Source organism: Alligator sinensis, unplaced genomic scaffold (assembly GCF_000455745.1).
Source record: "Alligator sinensis unplaced genomic scaffold, ASM45574v1 scaffold700_1, whole genome shotgun sequence".
Lineage (NCBI taxonomy): Eukaryota > Metazoa > Chordata > Crocodylia > Alligatoridae > Alligator > Alligator sinensis.
The window spans coordinates 56,546-80,386 of record NW_005842531.1 but is presented as its reverse complement, the minus strand read 5'-3'; the positions used below and the strand labels follow the sequence as shown (position 1 = coordinate 80,386).

General features: G+C 40.8%; 1 protein-coding gene across 1 annotated transcript in view; it reads right to left on the bottom strand.

Annotated features, from left to right (window-relative positions):
- Window positions 1-15,730: 15,730 nt before the first annotated feature.
- The window catches only part of FAM110B (family with sequence similarity 110 member B), a 31,895-nt gene continuing 23,784 nt past the window's right edge, over window positions 15,731-23,841 (bottom strand). Inside the window, exon 2 of the mRNA XM_006031818.3 lies at window positions 15,731-18,558. Coding sequence (XP_006031880.1) covers window positions 17,144-18,256 — 1,113 coding nt within the window. The 5' untranslated portion in view covers window positions 18,257-18,558 and the 3' untranslated portion in view covers window positions 15,731-17,143. The remainder of the gene's footprint in view (window positions 18,559-23,841) is intronic.

The following is a 23,841-nucleotide window of genomic DNA, read 5'->3' as shown; positions in this document are numbered from 1 at the left end:
TGCTTGATGGAGCAGTTTCATGCGGCTGCTTAGGAAGACAGTTGAGAGTGGAGAATTTGTCAGAAATATTTCAGGGATGAGCCAACATGGTGAACAGTGGCAGCTATAATTTCTAATATCACCATCCAACATGGAAATGATAAGGTTCAGGGTAAATAATGTACAACTCCCTGAATACTGTACATCCTTCCTTCCTTTCCATGACCTTGTGACAAGGTATTTAGCAGAATTCACAGATGTCATTGGAATCTGATAGGACAAGTGCTTCTGCTATGGTTTTCATGCTATGTACATGAGTCAGAAATTTCGCCACTGTGGGTAGCAAGAATGGGGGAAAGGAGAGGGAGGGAAGTGAGAACTTACCTCCCCACTCAGGGGATGCTGCAGTTGTGGTGATAACGTGGCACCGCAGCGCAAGCTGCCTGACAAGGGCTGTGGTGGTAGCATGGACTCTATTGAGGATACCATTCAAGTGTACCTTCTGAATCTGTGGCTGGGACTTCTACCCCAAGTTACATTACTGGAGTCAGGAAGGACTTGATGCTGAAGAGCAGTATGGAAGGAAGGAGAGAGGAATATTCTCATATGGTAATGTATCTTTGAGAAATCTGCTCTTATTCGGTATGATTGGAAGAGCACGGTCACAGCAGTGCTTGGTAGCAGAGCTTCTGAACATGGCATTTCCTTTGGCAACTCAGTAGATCTCTAGAAAGTAGTGAGTGTGCTACCAACCAGACTGGTTTCCTCACACTACTGGTTTCCTCACAATACTGGTTTCCTAGACTGGTTCCTAGACTGGTTTCCTCACACTACTGGTTTCCTAGACTGGTTTCCTCACACTACTAGATGCACTTAGTTAACTATTTCAGGGAGCAGACAGAAAAAAACAATAGTAGTTTTTCTCCTCTGGAAGCCTAGACAGTATACAATGAACAACAGTAAATAGGGACCTACATAAAACACCGTTTTGTGATTTTTGCGGAAACTGGGAAATATGGTGATCTCTGTGATGACCATGAAAAATGGCATTGGCTGCCATTTCCCAGGAAATCAACCCTTCCCCCCCCCAAAAAAACCCAACTTAATAAAAATAAAATGCTGGCTTTGAAGTGGGAGCCAGTGGTCCTTGCTGCTGCTGTGGCCTGGCATTGCAACCTGCCTGGGATGTGAAGGCACTGGCTTGTGGGGTGGCACAAAAGGCAGCAGCCAAGATGGTGGTTGCCCCCATGTGCCTCTCTGCCAATCAGTGCGGAAGGGTGGGGCCACATGAAGGGCAGCCACCCTATCACCCCTCCTCCCCCTGGGGCTTCTCCACCAATCAGCACTGAGGAGCAGGTCCTCTGCTACTCAGTGCCGAGGGGTGGGGCCGCTGTGAAATGACCATGAAATTGGCTCTTTGGGCCATGATAATTGCTTTCTCTCTCTACAATTTAGGTAGATCTCTAACAATAAATGACCACTCCCTCTCCTCTCTTCCCTGGGGTTCAGAGGCTATAGTCCCCACCTTCTCTGTTTCACTTCTTTGTTTCTTCTCAACAGGGGATACTTTTAAACAACACTCACTGAGGTTTGTTTCTTGGATTTGTTTATCTTGCTCCCCTAGTTTTACTGCTAAAAGACATGTTAACCCCCAAAGCATTCCTCTCTGCATTCCCAGTCTCACGCAATGAACAAAACCGTGTAACTTTATACTCAGTGATGTTATCTTGTACATGACAAATAAAACAAGAAGCTAGCATCAGGGGCCATGTCCAGTCAGATCTTTTGGGAGCACTGAACAGTGAAATTGTTCAACATCACTGGCCTGAAAAGCTTGCTCACTTAAACACAACGACTAACTCTGCCATTGCAGATTGCTCCTCGTAGTCAGATCATCATGGTTAATGTTATTTTTCAGAGCATATTTCTACTATCCTTTCTGTTCTATAGAAAAGCAGTCTCTCACCTTTGCATTTTCCCCTACCACAGTATGCAAGCAGTATATACTTTTCTCCATAACATCAAGGTTACCCTGAAGTCAAGCTCAGTGCATTTTCCCTAATACCATCTCTCTTGTTTTCTTGTTTTCATCTTAGCAACTAAATATACAGCAAATTCACTGACTGTTTCAAGACACTGCAGGATCCTAAAAAGCCAGCAATAGCTGCTGGGAAACACACATTTGAGAAAAGTTAGTGTCAGTGAAGAAAGCCTCCTAACAAAGAGCTTTTTCCCCCCAAAAGGCTCAATTTTGCCTTAACCCAAATAGCGTCCCCATATCACCTGGAAACAGTAGCAGTAGTGCATTGAAAAAAAATGCACAGGATCTCCAGAGCATGTTCCAGCTATTTCTTTGACTTAAAATAATTATTGAAAAAGAAAAATATATCTGTATTTAAAACTGTAAAGAGAAATCTGCAAATTATACTTAATACATTTTAACCCATCCTTCTGTAAGTTCCCTAAACCAATTTAGGGGTATGCTTTTATAGATTTAATCTTTCAAAACACACAAACATTCCCCATGTGTGGCCTAAGGGTTGCATCCTAAGAAATACATGCAACATTACAATGTCAAACTCTGCTTTGTATTATTCCTGAGGTTACGTGGCTTGTTTCAGTTGATCAGCTAATCAGGCTTTAAAATGCATCTGTCATTCACTGAATTTGAATGGTCTGCCATAATTTAAAACATCTGAATACTCACTTTGTATTCAATCAAATGAACAGTTAGGAAGCTCGATTTTCATATACTTTCATTATATTCTGCATTTTTATGCCATTAGATAGCTGTTTATTTGGTACACTTTAAAATCTCTGTGTGTGCATATATGTATGTACATGTGCACATCAGATTTATGGACTTTGAATGGAGATAAACCCACCAGAATACTTGAGAGAGAGCTAATGTAACATGCTCCTCCTTTACTTATTAAAAAAATACTTTTGAGAAGGCTAAGTAGCACTTATAGGATATTTCTTTTCCTTTTTGATGCTAGCAGCAACAACTGTTTCAAACTGTTTCAGCTGAAGGAAATGCTTTACTTATTCAATGCGTCCTTTCATGCATGTGGTGATGGACCAGCAATACTGGAGGAGGATTAAAAAGCCATAATCTTATTCAAAGACTAGAAGAGTTTCAACATTAGTGAATGAGTAGGAAGGTGTGGCAAAAACTGTCCAAACTCTTTAACACTTGCAAGACTTTGGTTTGGAGATCCAACCACTGAATCTCCACACACTTTAAGCCTTCACAATCTGAACAGGAGTCTAAGCACTGGCTCAGGGTTTCTAGACGCTCTGGCTATGGACAGAAATCACATATAAACTGGTATAAATAGGTGGAAACCAGTAAAAAGCTGTAACACAACTAAGTTCAGTGCACATAACTGCTTTCAAAATAGTCAAAACTGGTTTAAGGTAAACTTGGATGGAAGTAGTATCAGACTTAACTGATTTAGGTTAAATAAATGTATTGAGCCGTTTGCTCCAGCCAAGCAGGCAGGCATGTTCTAGTGTTCCCTGGCTCCTGGCTTGAGCCACAGCAGGCATGTGGCTGCATTTCCAGAATCAAAAGTGAATGTCTGTTCACTTGCTTATTGGTTCAATCTACGCAGCTTAGACTAACCTGCAAAAACTGGATTGATTCAGCCTTCAGCTTTTTGACTGTCTGTACTTAGCCTCTTAGAATTCAGACCCTTCTGTTAGCACCAACTCCTCCGAGCTGGAGCCGATTCTTGGAGTGCCTGCTCTACTTGGGCTTGGTGCTTTACTGAAACCATAGACTTCACCATAACCTAAAACCTCTCCTCACCCTCAATCACCCTCAACTGAAGGTATGATTTACCTTTTACTTTACAATTTAACTTTGCAGAAGCCATATGAAAGATCCAAGTAAACAAACTTTCATAGGCTTTGCACAGGGTTTCTAAACCCAACATAAACAAAACACAATGGACTACAGATAATTTGGAAAGCAGGCTCCCAAGAGGATTGTATGTTTCACACTTAGCCCAGTATCCTAAATTCCCCATTGGCTCACTCTATGCACCTCTTTGTTTAGCACATGGGCCTTCTGGATCATCCTTTGGAGGAAGTTCTGCATAGGAATCTGAGGCACCAGACCCTGTCAATTTGAGTTGTCCTCCTGAGGCTACATTTTTAGGTCCCACAATGCCTAAGTAGAGGTGCCTATGAAAATAATTTGCATATGAGGCCCCCCAAGTGTCTTTCCCAGCAAGGCTGCCCAGCTTCAGAGTAGCCAGGGACTGCACATGGTACCAGTGTGTGGCCTCCAGGCTGCAGACCCCATAAGCCTTACACTGTGGAGGCAGCTCCACCTAGGATTCTGCCCCTTCTGTGTGGACTACACTGGTGGCACATGGCCCTCTGTTGCCTGCTGTATGGTAGTGGGAAAGGCACCTGCCAGGGCCCATGGGTCTTGTGTGAACTGCTCATGGGTTGCTAGTTGTACAGCTCTTCCATATAGCACTGTGAAGGGATCAAGGTGTGCTTGCTTGCAAAGCACACACCGTTTCTAAGCCTCAAGGATGGTCATTGGTTATATTTGCAAACAATTCTTCCGAATTTCTCAGTTGTACTTGCATTTGAGAAAAGGGCACTAACGTGACTGAGTTCAAATTTTAATTACTGAACACTTGATTTAGGCCTCTCTATGGAAAGGCATTAAAATGAGAGATTCAGATTATATGATGTACATGTGTTGTAGATGGAAAAAATTCAGTTATTCAAAAGGTTGCAGATAAGTCAAGAAATCCCCTGCATCTTTTCATGCTACTAGCATCCAGTTCTAATACCTTGCTAAGTTGCACCTCACCAAGAGCCTTTTCTGGCTTATCTTGCAGATCATTATTATGTAGAGGATTTATTTTTCATTAAGATAGCTCAGTACATCATAAAATCCTTTTTGTGGTAAATACAACAAACGTAATTGAAAACTAAAGTAACACAGGGATATATAGCCATCATTTATCACACTTTTTTCCTAGATGTGGAAAGGAAGAGATAACTAGAGACTTGTTTATTGAAATTTTATGACACTTTTTATCAGCCCTATTTGAGATTTTTCATTTCCCCATTAAGTATTGACTGAGATTTCCCCCCTTATGTATTTGTACAACCACAGCTAGTCATTGGCATCTTTGTTTTGAAGGAGAATGTTAGTTTAAGCTAACATATTTTTAGTGGTGCTGAAACACTAACTTTTGATTACTGACTTGTTTTCTAGTCATTCCTTTTGAATATTGACTCCTATAAGTTTCAGGACTTGAGTCATTATTTAACAGAGTGAAAGTTTTGTTTTTTTTAAACAAACTATTCTGTCTCTGCATTTCTCAGAAAAAAAATGGGGGCCTTGCTTTGCAAGAAATGCAAAAGAGCAAGCATCCCACTTGTATCACTGCAATATAGGTGATAGTCTTCTGTCATGCAAAGTTCCATTACAGGCTGTAATTTCCATGCAGAGGCCTATGGATTACCGAGAAACAATTAATAGGAACAATTGGAAATGTCTGTAAATTGCAGCCAGAGAAACATCATCTGTTTTTGTAACTTTTATACCCACTTGGGACAGGGGTCAGCAACCTATGGCCCACAGATCTGATCCAGTCCATGGACATGGGACTCTGACACCATTCAGCAGTGGGGGGCTTTGGCTGCAGGTGCTTTTTCCATGTTGCCATGGGGAGCAGCATGGGCTGAAGGCAGATCCTAGCTTCTACTTGCCTGCTCAGCTGTAACCTGGAAAACGTTGCTTGTGGCTGACTTCAGAGATCAACCCATTTTTTTAAAATTTCAATATTTAGATTTTGAGCTTTTAGAATAAGCAAATACCTTCACAGGAAGTGGGAGACTTGGGTTCTGGGCCAATGCAGGTTTCTGAACCCTCAATTCAGTCCCAATGACAGTTTCTTGGGCAGGTCCAGAAACTGGGTATTGTTTGTAATTTGTCTGAATGCTGTATTTTGATCTGAGGATGAGCCTGACCTCAGTCCTTCTAGAGGGACAAGCAGCACACATGCCACAAAGGATGGGAGCTAAAGAATACAGTCTCCTAGATATAAATTCAGGATGACTTTATTTAGGTGGAATAAGGTTATCCAGGTGGAAAAAAAATCATGCTAGATTAACAGTTCTGTTGCTCAGAAGAACATATTTTGAGTTAGCAACAGCATATTCTTACCTGCTTGGCTTTCTTTTTCTCTTAAATATCTTAGACCTTTAACACAGCCCCTGTTCCCAAGCTATCTGGGTGCTTGCATTTATGCTTGGTGGGAGGAAACTATGACTTGACAATCCCCATATTACAGATGGGAAACCGGGACACACAAAACATAAGTAACTTGCTTAAGTTCACAAAGTATGTCTTTGCTTGAAATGGAGAATGGGGCTTTAACCCAGGCCTCCTAGGTCTATGCCTTCCTTTAAAAAGAAAAACTATTCACTCCTAGCAGCAAGCAGGCCTTGCTCTGCTTAGCCAAGAGGTTTTTATGAGATCCTGCATAACCAGGGTTCGAAATATGCGGGGGGGAGAGCCCCTCTGTAAGAGACAAGAGTCCCCCATAAGAGATGAGAGCCCCCAGCCCAACCTGCACCTTTCTAGGCAGCTCAGGCGATGGCAGCAGCAGCTACTTTCAGCTTTTGGCTACCACCACTGCAGACCTGCGCAAGAGTGTAGTTCAAATCCTGCACATAACTAAAAGTAAATACTACTACTACCCACAAAAACTACTTTCATTTTTCAGCCTCTTCACGTGAGTGTAAAGCCTGATCCTCCAGTTCACTGTGTGCAAGTAGGGACTGCTGGGGTACCACTGGAAGCAATGGAGCTGTGTAAACTCAGCAGTGTGGAACAATTTGCAGAACCAGGTTCTAAAGATCTATGCAGAATTAAATATTCTCTTGTTTGTTACCAGAGAGGGCTGGATGCACTTCCTCAAGGGACTGAGGAGATCCTCAAGGGACAAAAAAACAACAGAAGGGGGAGAAGCAGAAGCTAAATATCTACAGCAAAAAACAGAGGCCAGAGCTGATACCTTGACTCAGAATAGATATCCCTACTAAAGTCAATGGCAAATTTCTGATTGATTCATAGATTGTAAGGTGTTGGAAGGGATCTTGCAAGATCATCTGCTGCATTAGGCAGGAAAGACAACTGGGGTCAGGTGACCCCAGCGAGACTGACCCCAGCTTTGAATACACAAAGCCTGGGAAACAAGCAGGAAGAATTGGAAATCCTCGTGCAGGCATGGAACTATGATGATTTCCATAAGATTAGGATTTAAATTGCACTTCTTATATTTACCTTAAGGGAATCCTTACAAGAGGAGGAATAAAAATTGAGGATGCATTTGAGAACCAAGCTCTGAACTTTAAACATTTTTGTTACTTTCTAGGAATACGTTTGCCTGGCTCATTCGGTTGGCTTGTTTCAGCCTTCCCATCATGGCACAAGGAAGAAAATTACCAGCAATGTGATCAGGAAAACAAACAAACAATCCCCAAGGTTCGAGTCCAAGCATACATTTAAATAGAGCTTCTATTTAAGCCAAGTAGGCCACTGGATTGGCCTTGGAAGGCATCAATTGCTGAAAATGCTGAGAACAAGATTTTGGGAAATGTAAACCATTTTGGCAGCTCTTTATTCACAAATGCTTTAAACAAAGAGAAATCAGCAGATGGACTCAAATCCATAAGCTCACAGGAAGGATTTTTAGGGGAATGAGTTAGTTTTGTGCCAGATACTTGTAAGCTGATATACTCCAAGATATATATAACATGGATAAAGAAAATCAAGCTTTTGTTGAGACCTGATACTATAGTTTTCATGCTGCTAGACATATTAGCAGAACTCACATGCCTAAGTCATTTGCAGGTCAGAACTAATGAAGAATTATATATAAATTCTCTTTAACATGCTAACCTGCAAAAATTTTACTTAGTGAAATACAGTTTTCTTTCAGCTAAGCAGCATTTTATCCTATAATTTGAATAAGCCAACAGTCATTGTCCTAAGTATTCTGTGCTTGGAATAGCAAAGATTATACAATTGCACAATAGCAAGATTCGCTTCATAAAAGATTAATAGGTTTGAAAAGCAGGTCACATTTTAAAACATCCTTTTAAAGCTCCAAACTATTTTTTCAGATTGCATCTCTTCTGAAGATATTTGCATAAACAGTTTATACCCAAACTCCTGTTCTCTGGCATTTCAAGAGGGTTCTTTACTTTTATTTTTGGTTTTGTTTAGTTTTTGTGCCTGCTCTTAAGTCAAGATGTCAATTGCCACTAGTTAGCAAAATGGCAATATTCCTATTAAAAAGATGTTATGCTACTAACCTCCATACATGTGGAAATAAGCATACAGGGCATTCCTTTCTTTTTCACATACTGGTTAAACTACTTAACTTGCACTCCTTTATTGTAAGTATGGCCTCACTTACCTGTGGTCAAGTGTCTGGTTCAGAATACATACAGATCTTATGGTCCTGGTTTGCACTGTTTGCTCTTACCATTCAGACCCTTAATTTAAAGGAATTACTTCATCTGCAGTCCATGAAAATCCTGAGGTCATAAACAGAGCGGGATGGATATAGAAAATGTGCGTTGCTCTCACCTTTAGATTTCTTAGTGCGTCTTGATCATTGGAAAACTCTTCAGGACCGGGACTGCTGTTTGTGCCTTGTATGGTGCTGAGCACATTGAAATAACATCATATTTATTCAAATATAAGATGACCTCCCAATAACTAAACTCTATATATGGAAAATGTATACATTTGTTGTAGGTTTCCTCAGTAGTTTGTTATAGGTATTGAATCTAAGTATTGGCCATTAACAACAGAAAGTATTATAGGAGTCAATTAAGTATTGGCCGTTAACAGGGAATAATGGCCATAAGCTGCTAGAGAGTAGGTTTAGACTAGACATCAGGAGGCACTACTTCACAGTCAGGGCAGCTAGGATCTGGATCCAACTTCCAAGGGAAGTGGTGCTGGCTCCTACCCTGGGGGTCTTTAAGAGGAGGCTCAGCGTTTACCTGGCTGGGGTCATTTGAGCCCAGTTTTCTCTCCTGCCCACGGCAGAGGGGCGGACTAGAAATTCTACAAGGTCCCTTCCGACCCTACATCTATGAATCTATGAATCTATTGGAGGGTTGTTTTGAATCCCCCACCCCCACTGCTACAGTAGGGAATACAGTGGCGGGGGGTGGAAACCAGGTGGCTCCCTTGCCCTCTGTCCCACTCACTTCTTCCCTTTGCAGCCTTCTTAAGTGCCTCAAGCTGATCTCACTGCAGCAGTGGGCCATGGAGACAGGCCAGGCTGTCTTTATAGTAAGCAGACTGCACTACATTTACAGTTTGATGGGTCCAAATAAGCATCTTAAAATCCAAACAAAATACTAGACAGCAGAGCAGAACATGAAGCGTCAATGTATTTTACTGGCAGATAGATTCATGGCTTAACAAGCAATCAGCTTGTGTACCAGTTTCAGCTTTTAGGCAACTTGCTTTCATCCATTCCCCATGCACAGTTAGGAGTTGGGAGAGATGCTTACTTTGCTCTATAGAAACTGAAAAGGGAAAAACTCATGGTAATGCAGTCTCTGCACTTCCCAAGGACTTAAGACCTTATGACCTTCCTCACTATTCCTTTTATGGATCCATGCATACATTAACCAAGGAGCTCAAGACAGAATGCACAGCCTTATCACAGATGGGGCTGCTGCAATGTAAATCACAACTACTGAGCAGATGTAGTGAGTGCTAATTAACAATTGCATATTTTTCCATATTTCTCAGATTAACTCTTGGATAGGAGTTCAGTACATAGCCTACCAGAGCCCAATGCATAAATCCAAAATAAATGATAGATTATACCTAAAATCATCTGGACAGGAAGAAAAACTGATTCTTAGAAAAAAAAATGGAGTCAGGATGAGAAAGATTTGGAGGCAGCCTGGATGGAAGTGTGAAGGATAAGGGAAGAGATGAAAATTTCTTTCAGGTCAAGGTACTGAACCCAGGGGACTGGATTTTGTCAACATTGATTGAGAATGTGTTGAATGAAGAGGGCTTGGTAAATAAAATAAAGAGGTTAGTTTGGCTATGCTAAGTGCAGACCAACTGCACGACATCCAAAGAGGAGCCACTAGATAAAGTGTAGTGAGATAAAAATTTGGATCAAGAGGAAAAGGTCAATAGTGGAAAGGTTAGATTTGGGAGTCAAGCACATGAACACAGTAGCTGAAGGTATAGTGCAACTTCATAACAAACCCTGCTTATAACAAACCTCTGCTTTTAACAATTGCAATAACAAAAACCAATTTCTTCATTATGATAATGCAGAAAATGAACAATTTCTATTATAAATTCTATTAGAGTGAACATCTTTTAATTAATTTTTCTCCTTGTTTCCTGGGGGTTTGCTGTAGTGAAGCTGTAATGTATAAGAGTGATGGGGTTGTGCAAGAAAGGAGTACAGAGGGAGATGAGGGTGTGAACTTAGTTGGATCCCTGTAGAATGGGGAGATGAAGGACCTATTTAAAAAGGACACTGAAGCAATGACCAAAAGAAAGGAACAAAGAGAAAAGGAAGTTGTGAAAACCCAGAGAAGACAAGTTGTTGAGAAGGTGGAATGACTGACAGTACCAAAAGTGGGAGAAGATAATAGCTCAGATAATAGAACTCTCTTACTCTCATCATAAGACCATAATTTCTGAAAATTACTTCAAGCCATCACATTTCAGAAGCATGACATATGAAAGCCTGCCATTCCTGTTATATAATTCTAATTTTTTAAAGAAGAAAAAAATTGCAATTATTACAGAATAGTGACAGGAAAGCATAGTCAACATTTTAAGTATTTATGTATTTAAATATAAACTATTTGAATGTTGAGTTTTCATGTCTATCACAACCATGCAGTTGGTCCATTAAAAGATGTTGCCCACAAAAATTCTTGCCTCTCACATACTTTGGGGACCATCACAGCTACATAACTTCAAAACTAGTTTTCATGTTCACATTCGTGAGCTCCAGACAGTAGGCTGGATGTTGTAGGTTCACTATCCTGTTTTCTAATGGACTATGCCCAAAAGAACAGCGCAACTTTTGAAGTTTGTAAAGTGAATGTATTCTTGCTGCAACAGATATTAAAATAGCTCCTGCATTAGCCATGGTGATTGGTAAAAGGTGGTAGAAGGCAAATCTCTCTGCCTGGAGTGTATTCTCCGTAGAATTCCACAAAATTAACATATTTCATCTGTCACAGACATACACATAATTATTGTTAACAGCGAGGAGCCAAATCTGATGACCTTTCCCATAACCTTAGGGCTTTCTCCAGCACCACTGCAGTCAACGAGAGTCAGTGCTGCATATAGGATCATATAACCATAGGGCTGGAAGGGACTCAATCTAGTCCAGCTTCTTGCTCAAGGCAGGATCATCCCTGACTAAACCATGCTGATCTAGTATCTGTCTCTAACTTGCACTTGAAAATGTCCAGATAGACCAAAGAAAGTTAGGACCCTCATTGAAGGCAGAAGGCAATTTAGTTACAGTTGATGCAGAGAAGACTGAAGTATTTAATACCTTTATTATTTCAGTCTTCATGAATGTAGTCAGCTGCTAGATAATGAGTAAAGTTGGCAGCATTAGGGTCTTGATATAAGGATTTCATATGGAATTTTGTTACAGTTACTAGGAAGGGATAGCTTGTTTTTATACAAACAAAGGTCATTTTGCACAGCCCTGGCAGTGTGGGCCAAGCAGTGAAAATGGGAATCAGGCTGATTACTTAGTTAATCATGCATAATGTGAATGTATATACTAGACCTGAAAAATCAAGGATTTTTTTGTTGCCTACTATGCCTCATAAATTTTTTGTATAAACAAGTTTGTCTTAATATACATAGCTGTGTATTATCAGTCTATAATAAATAGTTGTCATGAAACTTGTTTTTCAGATTTAGATGCTTAGTCCTTTGCTATTGATAGGTCTCCTACAGATAAACATGATTCAGCTCCATGTCCCAGAGCTTCATTAAACATTTTTGTTTCTTATTGAGTGATTTGAATCAAGCCTGTATGGCCTCCATGGGTGGGTGAAACTGCTTTGAAAAGAGACAAGTCAGAGATACTGATGGGCTGTGTTGTCTAAATGTATCCTTTGATTGTTGAATTCCTGCCAAAAACATTTTCATTTTGTGTTTACCCTTTGAAAGCCCTTGATCAATCAGATGATTCATCTCCTTTTCAACACAGCACTCTCCAATGCAAAAAAAATGGAATTCATAAATCCATATAATCTCAGAACCCATCAAACCACGTTGATCATAATTTAATTCACTTGCTGAAATCACATATTTCTTAACTTTGATGCTATTACAATGTCATCAAGTACAAAATGACTGCAAGTTGTGCTTTACTGTTGGCCTCTTTTGTGCTTGGAAATATAGAAATGATTGTCCTAGCATTTGTTAGAGTCCTGCAAAGCAATTTCAGCACTATATGCACTCTGCCGCTTCAGCGGTAGTAAACGCCCATTTCTGAAACATTGTAAGATTACCTCAGTTGAAAACAGTCTGTCATTCTCTGCACTACATGTTTGCAGACAGAGCTGAGCGCTGGCATTAGCAGAAGCCCAGGAATTTGTTAATTTTCCCAGGTGTCTTGTAACACTATTTGTAGGCAGGCATTTTGGTATATGCTTTGGACCAGATCCAAAGTTCACTGAAGCCTATTAATAGGATGTTGATAGCTGTAAACTTTGGATCAGGACTTTTTAGTGTCTGTTTCCAACAATCTGCAAGGCCAGGTACAGACATTACATTTTTATATATAAGTGATTGGAAACTGGTCTATACCCATAACAGAACAAAAGTTTGGCAAACAAACTGGTTTAAAAATGGAGGAACTCAATCCAAGATTTGACCCTCCACCCACCAGACGGCAAATGTATGTTTTGTTTGCTACTGATTTAAATTATGCCACTTAACAGAAAACTGCGTAACTTGGATTGATTCCACCTCAGGCTTTTTGAATATCTGTACCTAGCCCAAATGTTTGCTGGATCTTCAAGAAGGAAGGACTGCATCCTCAGGATGACACAACCAACTTGCATTTATGTAGTACATTTCAGGAAGACTCCAAAGCACTGATAAAAGAAAGGGACACTGAATCCTTGCTGTTTGGATCAACTGGGTGAAAAAGAAAAAGGTATGTCTATCCTACTTCTTCAGCTCTGCTGGGAGGGCCATTCTCAGGCCCATCTGGGTTCTCAAGCTCCCACTGGGCATGAGCCAAAGCTAGAAATGACAGGGTGAAGCCCCTCTGAAGGTAACCCCTGCCACTACTGCCAAGTCCAATGGGCATAGAACGCTCAAGATCAGCACTCTTAGGACAGTTCACTGCCTCATTTCTGGGTTTGGGATGTGCAGCGTGGGAGAAAGTGTGGAAAAGGGGTAGGCTTTTTTGAGAGCACTGCAAAAACAATGCAGACACACCACAAATAGTTGTTTCTACTTAAAACAAAACAAACAAGACCTGTGATGCGACTCATTTCTAGGACACACGTGGTAATGCTAAAAATTATTTAAAAAATAAATGAATAAATCCCTTCTACAGACACTCTTAGGAAAGGACGAAGAAAAAACATCACTCGCTGTCTCTGACCTATCGATAACTTTTCTGCAGCTTGTAATCATCCAGCTTTGAAATCCCTTTTCAAATGCAGCAAACTCAGCAGACTTCTAAGTAGAGCTGATCATGAAACCTCATCCCTGATTCCGCGCATCCTACTCCCATGACTTCAATGGGATTACTAGTGTGAAAAAAAGGCTACTTACACAAGTGGATACATCCTTACTGTACTGTGTCAAAAATGCTTCTCTAGCACAAGCCACGTACTAGGGCTGTGCAAAGCTGAGGTTGCTGATTCAATTCGGAGGAGATTTGTTGGCCAAATCTCTGAATCAAATCAGGAGACCCTTTAATCTCTCCATATTGAATCGGAAGCCTCCGAATCGATTCAGAGAGATTTGACGATTTGGCCATAGGCACAGCTTTATACGTTTTTTCTACGTACCTCGAGGTACCAGGTGTGGCTTGTGAATGCTGAGATGATGAAGTGGATGGAGCATCCCATGGAAGCGCCCCTGTGTGCTCAGCGGTGGACCTGGAAGTGGATCAGAAGTACTTTTGGTCCACTTCTGGGTCTGCTGCGAAGCGTGTGGGGGACCCCCCTACCCCCTGGCTAGGCGACTGGTGCCTTCTGGGTCTGAGGGGGCACCTGAAGTCCCCCTGCAGCCAATCGCTGAGCTGGGGGGGGGCAGGGGGAAGGCCCCCCACATGCTCGGTGTCGGACCCTCCCATGCTCCTGTGGGATGCTTCATCCAGCCCACCATCTCAGCATTCATGAACTGCCACTGGTACCTCAAGGTACATAGAAAAAAACCATATAAAGCTGTGTCTATGGCCAAATTGTCAAATTTCTGAATCAGAATCGAATCTTCAGATTCAGATTCGGCTGAATCGAATTGGGACAGTGGTCCAAACCAGTGAATTGAATCACTGTCCCCCGAATCGGGTCAAATCCAAATCAAATACTGCCCACTTCGCACACTCCACCACTTAAATAATTAATAAGTAGATTAGGTAGATTTAAACTTGATGCCTCTAACTTCAAAAGGAAGCAATGGTGGAATAAAAGTATTTGTCCTATTTCAGCATCTAGTTTTAAAGGCTTCCTTATGAATATTTTGTGTTGTCAATGGTCAGAGAGCAAGCAGGATCACTATCATTCCTGAAACATTTTACTTGATAAGCAACTATGTGAGAGCATTTTATTTTGGTTTCATGTTCTTTCTTTCACAGCTGCCCATCTGCATTACACTTGGCTTTAGTCCCTTAAAGCATTACTTTCTTTGGCAAAAACTGGATAGAACGCACAGTAGCAAAATATGCTTGAAAAACCAATATGATGTCAATGCCAAATAAAATCCACAGACTTAAAAATATGTCACAAATGTGCCTGTAGCTTAAATATATATATTTGTTCCTCCTTTTTATCCTGGATGGAAATTATGTAGGCTTGTGTCATGAAACCATCCAGATGAATGCACAAAAATCAGAATAGTTGCCTCATGGAACCAAATAAGTCTTTTCTTTTCATGAATGCTCACTTTGAAAACTTAAACTAATCAACTGCGATACATGCTCAGTTCTGTATCCAGCAGCTGATTCCTTGGTTCTTTTACTCCAGCTCCAACCATGTTAGGTCTTTATGACCTGAAAAAGAACTGAAATTTCTCTAAATATAAGAACAGAATGCTAGACTTAGTAGACAGCATTATATTAAAGATCCCTTGAAATAAAAATATAATGTGATCTTGTAAAACATTTTGAATACTGAAAAGTAGAAATGATTACTTTAGTGGTTTGTTGGAAACAGATGCTGAACATGGGCGCCGTGGCAGGGAAGTGTGCAGTAAATAAGAAAGCAGTAGGCTATTTAGGGAGTCTTGATAATCTCTTTCAGTTCTACCACCAGATTTGTCACTTCATACTTTGAAGAACTGATGCTCTGAAAAGCAATTATAGGGAGCAATCTTTCACTGGGTCTATTATTACTACAGCTCTGACTCAAAAATGCACTGCAATTAATTTTTCACTATACTTTAAGAAAACGGTAAAAAAATTAAAGGAAAAAATAAATTACTTCCAATACCTGCACCAGGAGCTATTTATTAGCATAACACTCTTCCTTTTAAAGATTTCATAACAACTGAAGTATATACAAAGTCTTACAGCATTTACACAATAAAAAAGTTTCCTATTAGCTGATGAAGTATAAGGTAGTGCTGCAATTTACCTCAAAGCATGAATACAATAATAATGAAGCAGACCACTGTACTTTCAACTTCTCTGCTACCACACCACAACTGTCAGTTGGGATGACAGTTAATTAACCCATTGGGAAGACACAGATTGTCAAAAAATTTGTAACAGATTGACGTGCAGCACTAACCATCATAAGGAAAAAAAACCCTACATACTGTCATGTTTCTACACTTCCTAGAGCTGTAACAACTTTCACAGCCTTAGATATAACATATGCAAGACAACATAATCACAATTTCTCAGATATAGTTCAGCTACTGAGTGTATTTACTTCTGAAAAGGAGGCTTTATATTGATATGGCTGTGTTTTTCCATTTTTTTGTTCAGAAATTGTTCCAATAGGTCTACAAAAAAATTAAAAGACAGCATGGAGTTTATAGTCATGATGTGGTTGACTAATAAAGGCATTCAATATCAGCTATAGGATTTAATCATTCCTGTCAAAAGTTTAAGACTAGGAATCTTTATTTAATAAAAAAGAAACAAAAAAACACACTCAAGACATTTTCATCGGTCAACTTTGACTCTTTTTAACCTCTCCATCAGTTTAACATAAACCCATTAATATTTGTACCCTACATCAAATGCAAGACTCATTTAGTTTTTGAAAGGTCAAGCAGTTTTTCTAGGCTCTCTGCTATGAAACCAAGGAAACTGTCAGAAAAGAAAAAACAGGTGGATCCATGTATTTGAACAAAGGACGCATTATACTCTGCAGTTTAGAAACAGTTTTACACAAGCCAATACATCACTTTCCACAGGAGATCAAGTTTCTTTAACAATTGGTATATGCTCAAATCTCTTATTTTGGCCAATTTTGCCTTTTTTCTCAAAAGGATTCTCTTTCAACTTAAAAGCTAGTAATGTCAGTTGACAATATCTGTAATTAAGACACAAAAACATGAGATGTAAAATCCACAAGGAACTACACAAATATTGAAGAAGTCATAAAACCTTTTCATGTAAACAGCTTGATTATAATGAAGCCCTAATCAGATTCTTGTCTTAAACTTTTGGCAGATAACGCGTATGCTCAGCCAGGCTTTGTAGTTAGTTATTGTTCAAGTGGAAGCCAGGTCAGTTCACATGTTGACAGGCATGCAACTTGAAAACATTGCACAACAAGCAACACAAAGAGATTTGAGAAGTGTACAAGACTTCAAGTAGACTTCACGACCCTTCACAACTGAATATTCACAGACAAAGATACAGTCCTTGCTTATTCTATTGTGGATTTTCTTTCACACATGGGATACTTTCTGTGACTCTCTCGCTTGCTTGATACTATATAACCACTTAATGATTCTGGCATTTCTTTCAATTGCAGAAATGCCATATGGCACACGGTCATTGGCACTGTCATCATTTCTAAGGTCACTGTTGCTGTCCTGAGACTGTTCACAGTCTGAGCTAATCATGCTTGCACTGCGAAAGTTGAGGGATATAATATCAGAATTAGCCCTTGCAAAGTTTTCCATCCCAAGGTTTTCAAGCTCTTCAGGATCCAGTCCACAGTAGTTAAAGAATCGTTCAACATCTGCATCAACACGAAAATATCTGTCACTTAAGTCTGATTTTGATCGTTGTAAGGAGGGTCTTCTGCTGACTCCACATCCAGATTCTACTGCCTCGATCTCTGGGGATTTCAAAGAAGCGATGGCAGCAATTTTGGGTTTCGGAGGCAGAGGTGGGGCTGAACTACTGCAGGGTATTGCTTTTAAGGGCTTACTGCTAGTTACTTTTCTAATGTCTGAGGAACTGTGAGAAACATGTAAGAAGGTCTCCGCAGACTGGTCCAAGAGCCTTCTGCTCACACTGGAGCTGCTTTCTTGAGGGCTGTTGCGGCCTTGGGTGGGGTAAACCTTTAACGATTCTGCAAATGAATGTCGGTTTAGTTCTGTTGAATCAGATCTGTGGGGAGGCCAATTTCGTGAGCTATGTTTGTGACCTGAACCTGAGCTGGAGCCTTCTGAGCTATTAATGATGTTTTTCAAAATCTCCAGTTTTAAATTTTCTCTCTGGACACCACTCTCAGTCTTTGCATTGTTGCTGAATACTTTCAAGGTAGGACTGCCCAAAGCTCGCTTGGCTGCAGGACAAACCGGTGGCTTTGCAAGCACTGCTGGCTTCACAGGCTCTTGCTTGGCATTGATGACCTCCTGGCTCTTAACGTATTTTGCCTTATCAGCCTCTAGTCTCTCCACAGCGCTTAGTCTTTTTGGATTAGGCTCTGCCTGCCTGCGAAAATAGTCCGGTCCTTTGTTTAAGATGCGAAGAGGAACAGCCGATGTGAAAGTGACAGCAGGGCTGACAGGTTTCACCATGCTACCTGTCTGTAGTGTTTCTGTAGGCATGTTTGGTGGTCTTTCCCCCGCAGCCGTTTTGGTTTCTTCTCTGGGATCTTCTAAATGCACAGTGCAGAAACATGTACATTAAGCACAATGAATAGCAGATGAATCTTGGAATCTGAGTGTTAGCAGCAGCGTCTCATCTCACAGCTCATTAAATAACACTGTGTTTCTTTTTTAAAGGCAGCCTTTGTATGAAAAGGCCACCAGACACAAGTCCTTATTAGTCTGCTCTGCTGATTCCTTTCTTCTCCCTGAAAGATGTGGGAGTCTCGATGTTTTCTTTGTGCTCAACTACAGGCAGTGATCTGAAACACAAAATAGCCAACCACATGTTAGTATCAGTATGTGACATCACAGCTATAGCAACAGAGAAATGCTGTACGCTCTTGCAGTTACTGGCTGAGTTACAGCTGTGGGCCGTTCACAGGAAACAGGCAGTCCTATGTGAAAAATTCCCTCAGACATCTGCCTGCTGGCATATGTCTTATTGACAAAATAAGCAAACCTGGATTAACGATATTTTTATACATGTATAAACAGCTATTTTGTGCATTTACAATTAAGGCTTTTATTATTAATCACAATCTTAGGTTGGTTTTAAGAAAATTAAATTTGGAAATCACTGCAAAAAATCTAGAATAATTATTTCCATACACATTCATGTATTTTACTCCCTTGTGTAAATCAGTGTTTGCATTACTTTTGGGGGAGAGGTGGCAGAGGAAGGGTTCAAGAGGTAAAATATACCAGTTCTGAGGGATTACAGTGTCTTACTTGCCTACAAGTATAATATTAAAATAGGGTAGCTCATGAAAGTTGGTAGCTGATTTATGTACATATATTTTAGCTGGAAAACTAAGACCAATTTCAAGATGCAATGTCCATAAAAAAAGAAAATGTAACAATATCAAGGCATTTTCCTGTTTATTTAATGCTCCAGAAAATGGGCAAGATTTCCAATCAAGGAACAACTGGAGTTGTGAGCAGTTTCAAGTGCCTGCAGTACCACAACTGACCATTAACCCCATATCAAATCCATAATTAAAATGTAATCTAGTTGAAGCGACACATTCTATTTCAAAACTTGTTTTCACCTAATTCACTGGAGAACTGCTTCCTCACTTACAAAACAACAGCTTCAAAACTTTGACACTGAATTTCTTTACTGCAACAAAAATGATATCAAAGACACTTTGCTTCATGACAGCATAAATTTGGCTTGCATTTAAATAGCACACATTTATGAAGCTTGAATGCATATAATTTCTGCTTTTAAATTTGAACATAAGTGTTTAAGTTTTAAAGTAAGGACTCTAGTTAAGACTGAATAATGTTTAAAAAGTGTCTGAGTTATTTTAAAATTCTGTCATTTAGTCTTGGTCACAACACTCTAAAAATCCAATCTCAATGATGACGTTTCAAAGTGCTTTAAAAAATTTTCCCATGTGAGGCACTCAAGGGCACTTATGAAGGAATCTGCTGTTCAAAGCAGTGATTTGGCTAATGGATCTTGTTTGCTTTATTACAACTCCATTAATCTGTGCTGCTATATTTAATATCCCATCTCTATTATCACCGAAATAAATTATAAAAAGAAAGGAAGAGCTGTTGCTTCCTCCCCCACTCTGTGGATTGCAGGTGAGTCTCTCTCCCAGAGACTGACTGCTTTAATATCTATTTTACATGCCATGCACTTAGTATATTTCCACCCTAATAATCTAAACTGGATCATCATCATCAACATTTATTATGTGGCTGGGTTACGAGGAATACCTTAAGATTTAAATTAAAGATTCAATTATTTCCAATTCTCAAGCAAAGAACAAACTCTTATTCATGCAAATACGTGAAACATACATTGAACATTCTATCAATCAATGTCAAACCAAGTAAATAAAGTATATAAATGCTATAATGAGATTATACAAAAAAGCTGAGCTTGCTTCTTAAGACTTACTGTAAGAAGTATTCTTCAAATACAAAGTAACATATTTGGCTGGGGGATAAACCAGACAAATTCAGTCCTACTGAAAAGGCAGTGCAATGTTAATTAAGTCTCCCTTTCAATATTATTTTATGAATCCCACTGTTAACTCTTCAGTAATTAACTTCCTGCATTTCAGGACATTATTTCAGACAAGGGTCCTCTTCCTTCACTGGAATCAAAATATTTATTGATGTTGCTATTTTAAAATTAGGGATGATATATTCAAAGTTATTGAGTATATTTATGCATATACACTTTTGTGTACTTGTACATACAAATACCTAACATATACACATAAATCTAGTATTTGCACATCAACCATTCAGACCTTAGCTTCTGCTAGGTGCCTGCAAACATAACTGATTCATGTGATATAAATCAGGCACACAAATATATGTGCCTTTTAGTAAAATCTGGAGAATTCTACAGACACTGATGATTTAGGCTCCTTTATTCCTTAATGCAAACTAGGAAGACTGTACAAACTAGATTCAAGAAAAAGTCAAGTTTATGCTCTAGAAATTGATGCAAAGTCAAATAGGTATCTCCTCCCCTGTCCCTGCAATGACTAACATATTAACTAGGGCCCTTGAAAACCTTCTCTGTACACCCTGGGATTTCATGATCAACCCTGAGAAACTTCCTAACATCCTGATCAAAACCCCTATGAATATGCATAGCTCTATTTAATGACACTAATCAATGTGGTCTCATTTTGTAGGCATCACCTTTAATATTTCTGGCTGGTAAGGACAAGATGTGGATTCTTATCAATGCTGCTCCTCACATCAATCACAGGAGTAAAAAGAATGGAGGTTTACATTACAAAAAGACCTAATTCAGTCCATTTCAATAATATATACAAGGTAGCCATAACCTTCCATAAATACCAATTAAATGGATGTCCTCAATGTGAAGCACTCCTTAAAGAACTACCCAGTACAACATAAAAAACAAAAGGAAGTAAAATTTCTTTTTAAAATTTGTTTTTCAGCTAGATGCTTTTACTCAGGATTCTTTAATCATCGAAAGAGATGCAAATTAAAGAACATCATACACTAGTCCTACAGACTCTTACATCTGCAATACAGTAATCTCAGACATTTGCATTTAAATAACTGTAATTGCACAGATTCACTACCTTAATGAGTTAGGGTAACACAATATACTTTAAAGCTGTGCATTTAACATTCCAACTGAAGTATTCATTAAAAATAAACATATAAATATTTGATGATCTTTCTTAATTTAAAGCCAATACAGTAAGAGATATATTATACCAATTTACTGTGCAATAAGGCAAGGATTTCTTAGGGTGATATCTTTTATTGGACCAACTATACAACTCAAATAAAGTTAGACAAGCTTTTGAACCAAGACATTCTTCTTGCCCCACACATTTCTGGACCATCATGGCTACAGCGTCACTTTTATATTACCAACTTACTAAAATTATTCCAACATATGGCTTAAGTGTGTAGTTTCTGACATTCAAGAGAAATATGTAAAATCAAAAAGCTGCACATACACCTCTCTAGTAGTACTAATGGGGCATTACTGTAATAATATTCAAAAGGAGACTGGAAGCACACCTTGCTAGGGTTGTTTGATCCCAGCAGTCTTTCTTACCCAGAGCAGGGAGGCTGGATCTGATGATCTCACAAGGTCCTTTCCAGCCCTAAACTTCTGTGAATCTGTGAATATTTGATCATTCTTGCTCACAAAACTGCATTCTAAAATTAACAACGTCAAATGACAAAATAATGTTTTCCTTGTGAGGTCTACTGCTTTTCATATCACATATATGACACACTCTTTAATTATGTTTACATAGGGTTTATTCTTGATAACTTTGTTCATTTAATAGTGCTCAAGGTGCAACACAATCAAAAGCCCCAAGGGAAAATCCTGGCCCCACATATGCCATTGCCCTTAGTAAGATCACAATTTCACCCAACCAATTGTTAAGTGAAGGGGGTAAGAAAATGGAGGGATGGTGTAGGAAGGCAACACAAGGCACAATGGACTAACTAAAAGTTAGTTTATACCAATGTCATTAAATTTGTGCAAACCTTTCTGTCAACAATCTTGTGTCAGTTTAAATCTGGTTTACGAGGTTTCAGTTTGTGTCAGTTTGTTTAAAAATACAGGTTAAACCTAACTGGACTAGTTTAATTGACAGAAGTTTCCACAACAGGAGTTGCAGCCATTAGGGCTGTGTGAAGCTTCAGTAGCTGATTTGATTTGGAAGAGATTCGGCCTCATTTGGGGACCAACTCTCCGAATCAAATTGGGAGACCAATTAAAAGCTCTGAATCGATTCACAGCATCTGAATCAATTCAGAAAAGCTTTGGAGATTCAGCCATAGACTAAACAGGCAGCTGACAGCTGCCTCCGGCTGTAAGTCTGTTGGGTTTGGGGGAGGAAATGGGCATGGTGGGGGGGTGGGACTGGGGCCGTGACAAGCTGCCCAGCCAGGGCGGGGGGTCGCGTTACTTGGGAAGGGTGGTGGGACGCGGGTGCAACAGTGCTGGGAGCGGGGGCTCTGCCCTGCTGCCGCTTGCCCAGCTGTAGTGGGGGAGTGGGCATGATGCAGGCACGGCTCGCTCCAAGTGGAAGGGGGCAAAGCAGCAACAGGGCTTAGCTGCCGCTCCCAGTATTGCCGTGTCCACATCCTGCACCCCTCTGCACTGGCTGGCAAGTGGCAGTAGAACAGAGCTCCAGCTCCCAGCACTGATGCGGGCGCAGTAGCGCTCGGAGCAGGGGCTATGCCCTGCTGCTGCCTGGAGCGAGTCGTGCCTGCATTGTGCCCCCAACCCTGCACTGGCTGGGCAAGTGGCAGCAGGGCATAGCTCCCGCTCTGAGCACTGCCACACCTACATCCTGCAACCATCCACACTGGCTGGCAAACGGTGGCATGGCAGAGTCCCCGCTCTCAGTGCTGATGTGGCATGGCAGTGCTGGGAGTGGGGGCTAGGCTATGCCTTGCTGCTGCTTGGAGTGAGCTGTGCCTGCATTGCTCTGGCTGGGCCGGGTGGGGGATGGGCTAGGCAGGGCAGCCATGGGGGCTTTTTCTGCAGCTCCCCCCACCCGGGCAGAGGCAGCCACAGCCAGAGGAGCTGTGGGAGAAGCCCCCATGGCTGCGCTAGCTTCCTCCAGCCTTCCAGCACTTAAAAGAAAAAAAAAGCCCTGCACTCACTGGCTCTGGCAACAGCAACTGGGGCCTCTGAGGGCTTGTGGCAGAGCATTCCCAAACAGCGCGGGACAGTGCAGGGCAGCAGGGATCACGACAGCCATGCACTGTCTGGGAGCTGGGGTGGCTCCAGCAGTCAGCCGGAGCCCAGCACCGCTCAGCCCCAGCAGCCCCAGCTCCTAGACAGCGTGTGGAACCCTGCCAAGCTGTGCTGCATCCGCGCCATGGGGCAGCTGCTGCAATCCCCACTGTCCCACAGGGCGGGGGGCACTGCCACAAGCCCCCAGAGGCCCTGATCACCGCTGCCAGAGCTGATGAGTGCAGGGACATATATAAGTGCTGGGTGGGGGCTGTGGCCAGGTGGGGGAGCCATGTGGGCTTCTCCCGTGGCTCCCCCCCCCCCCGGG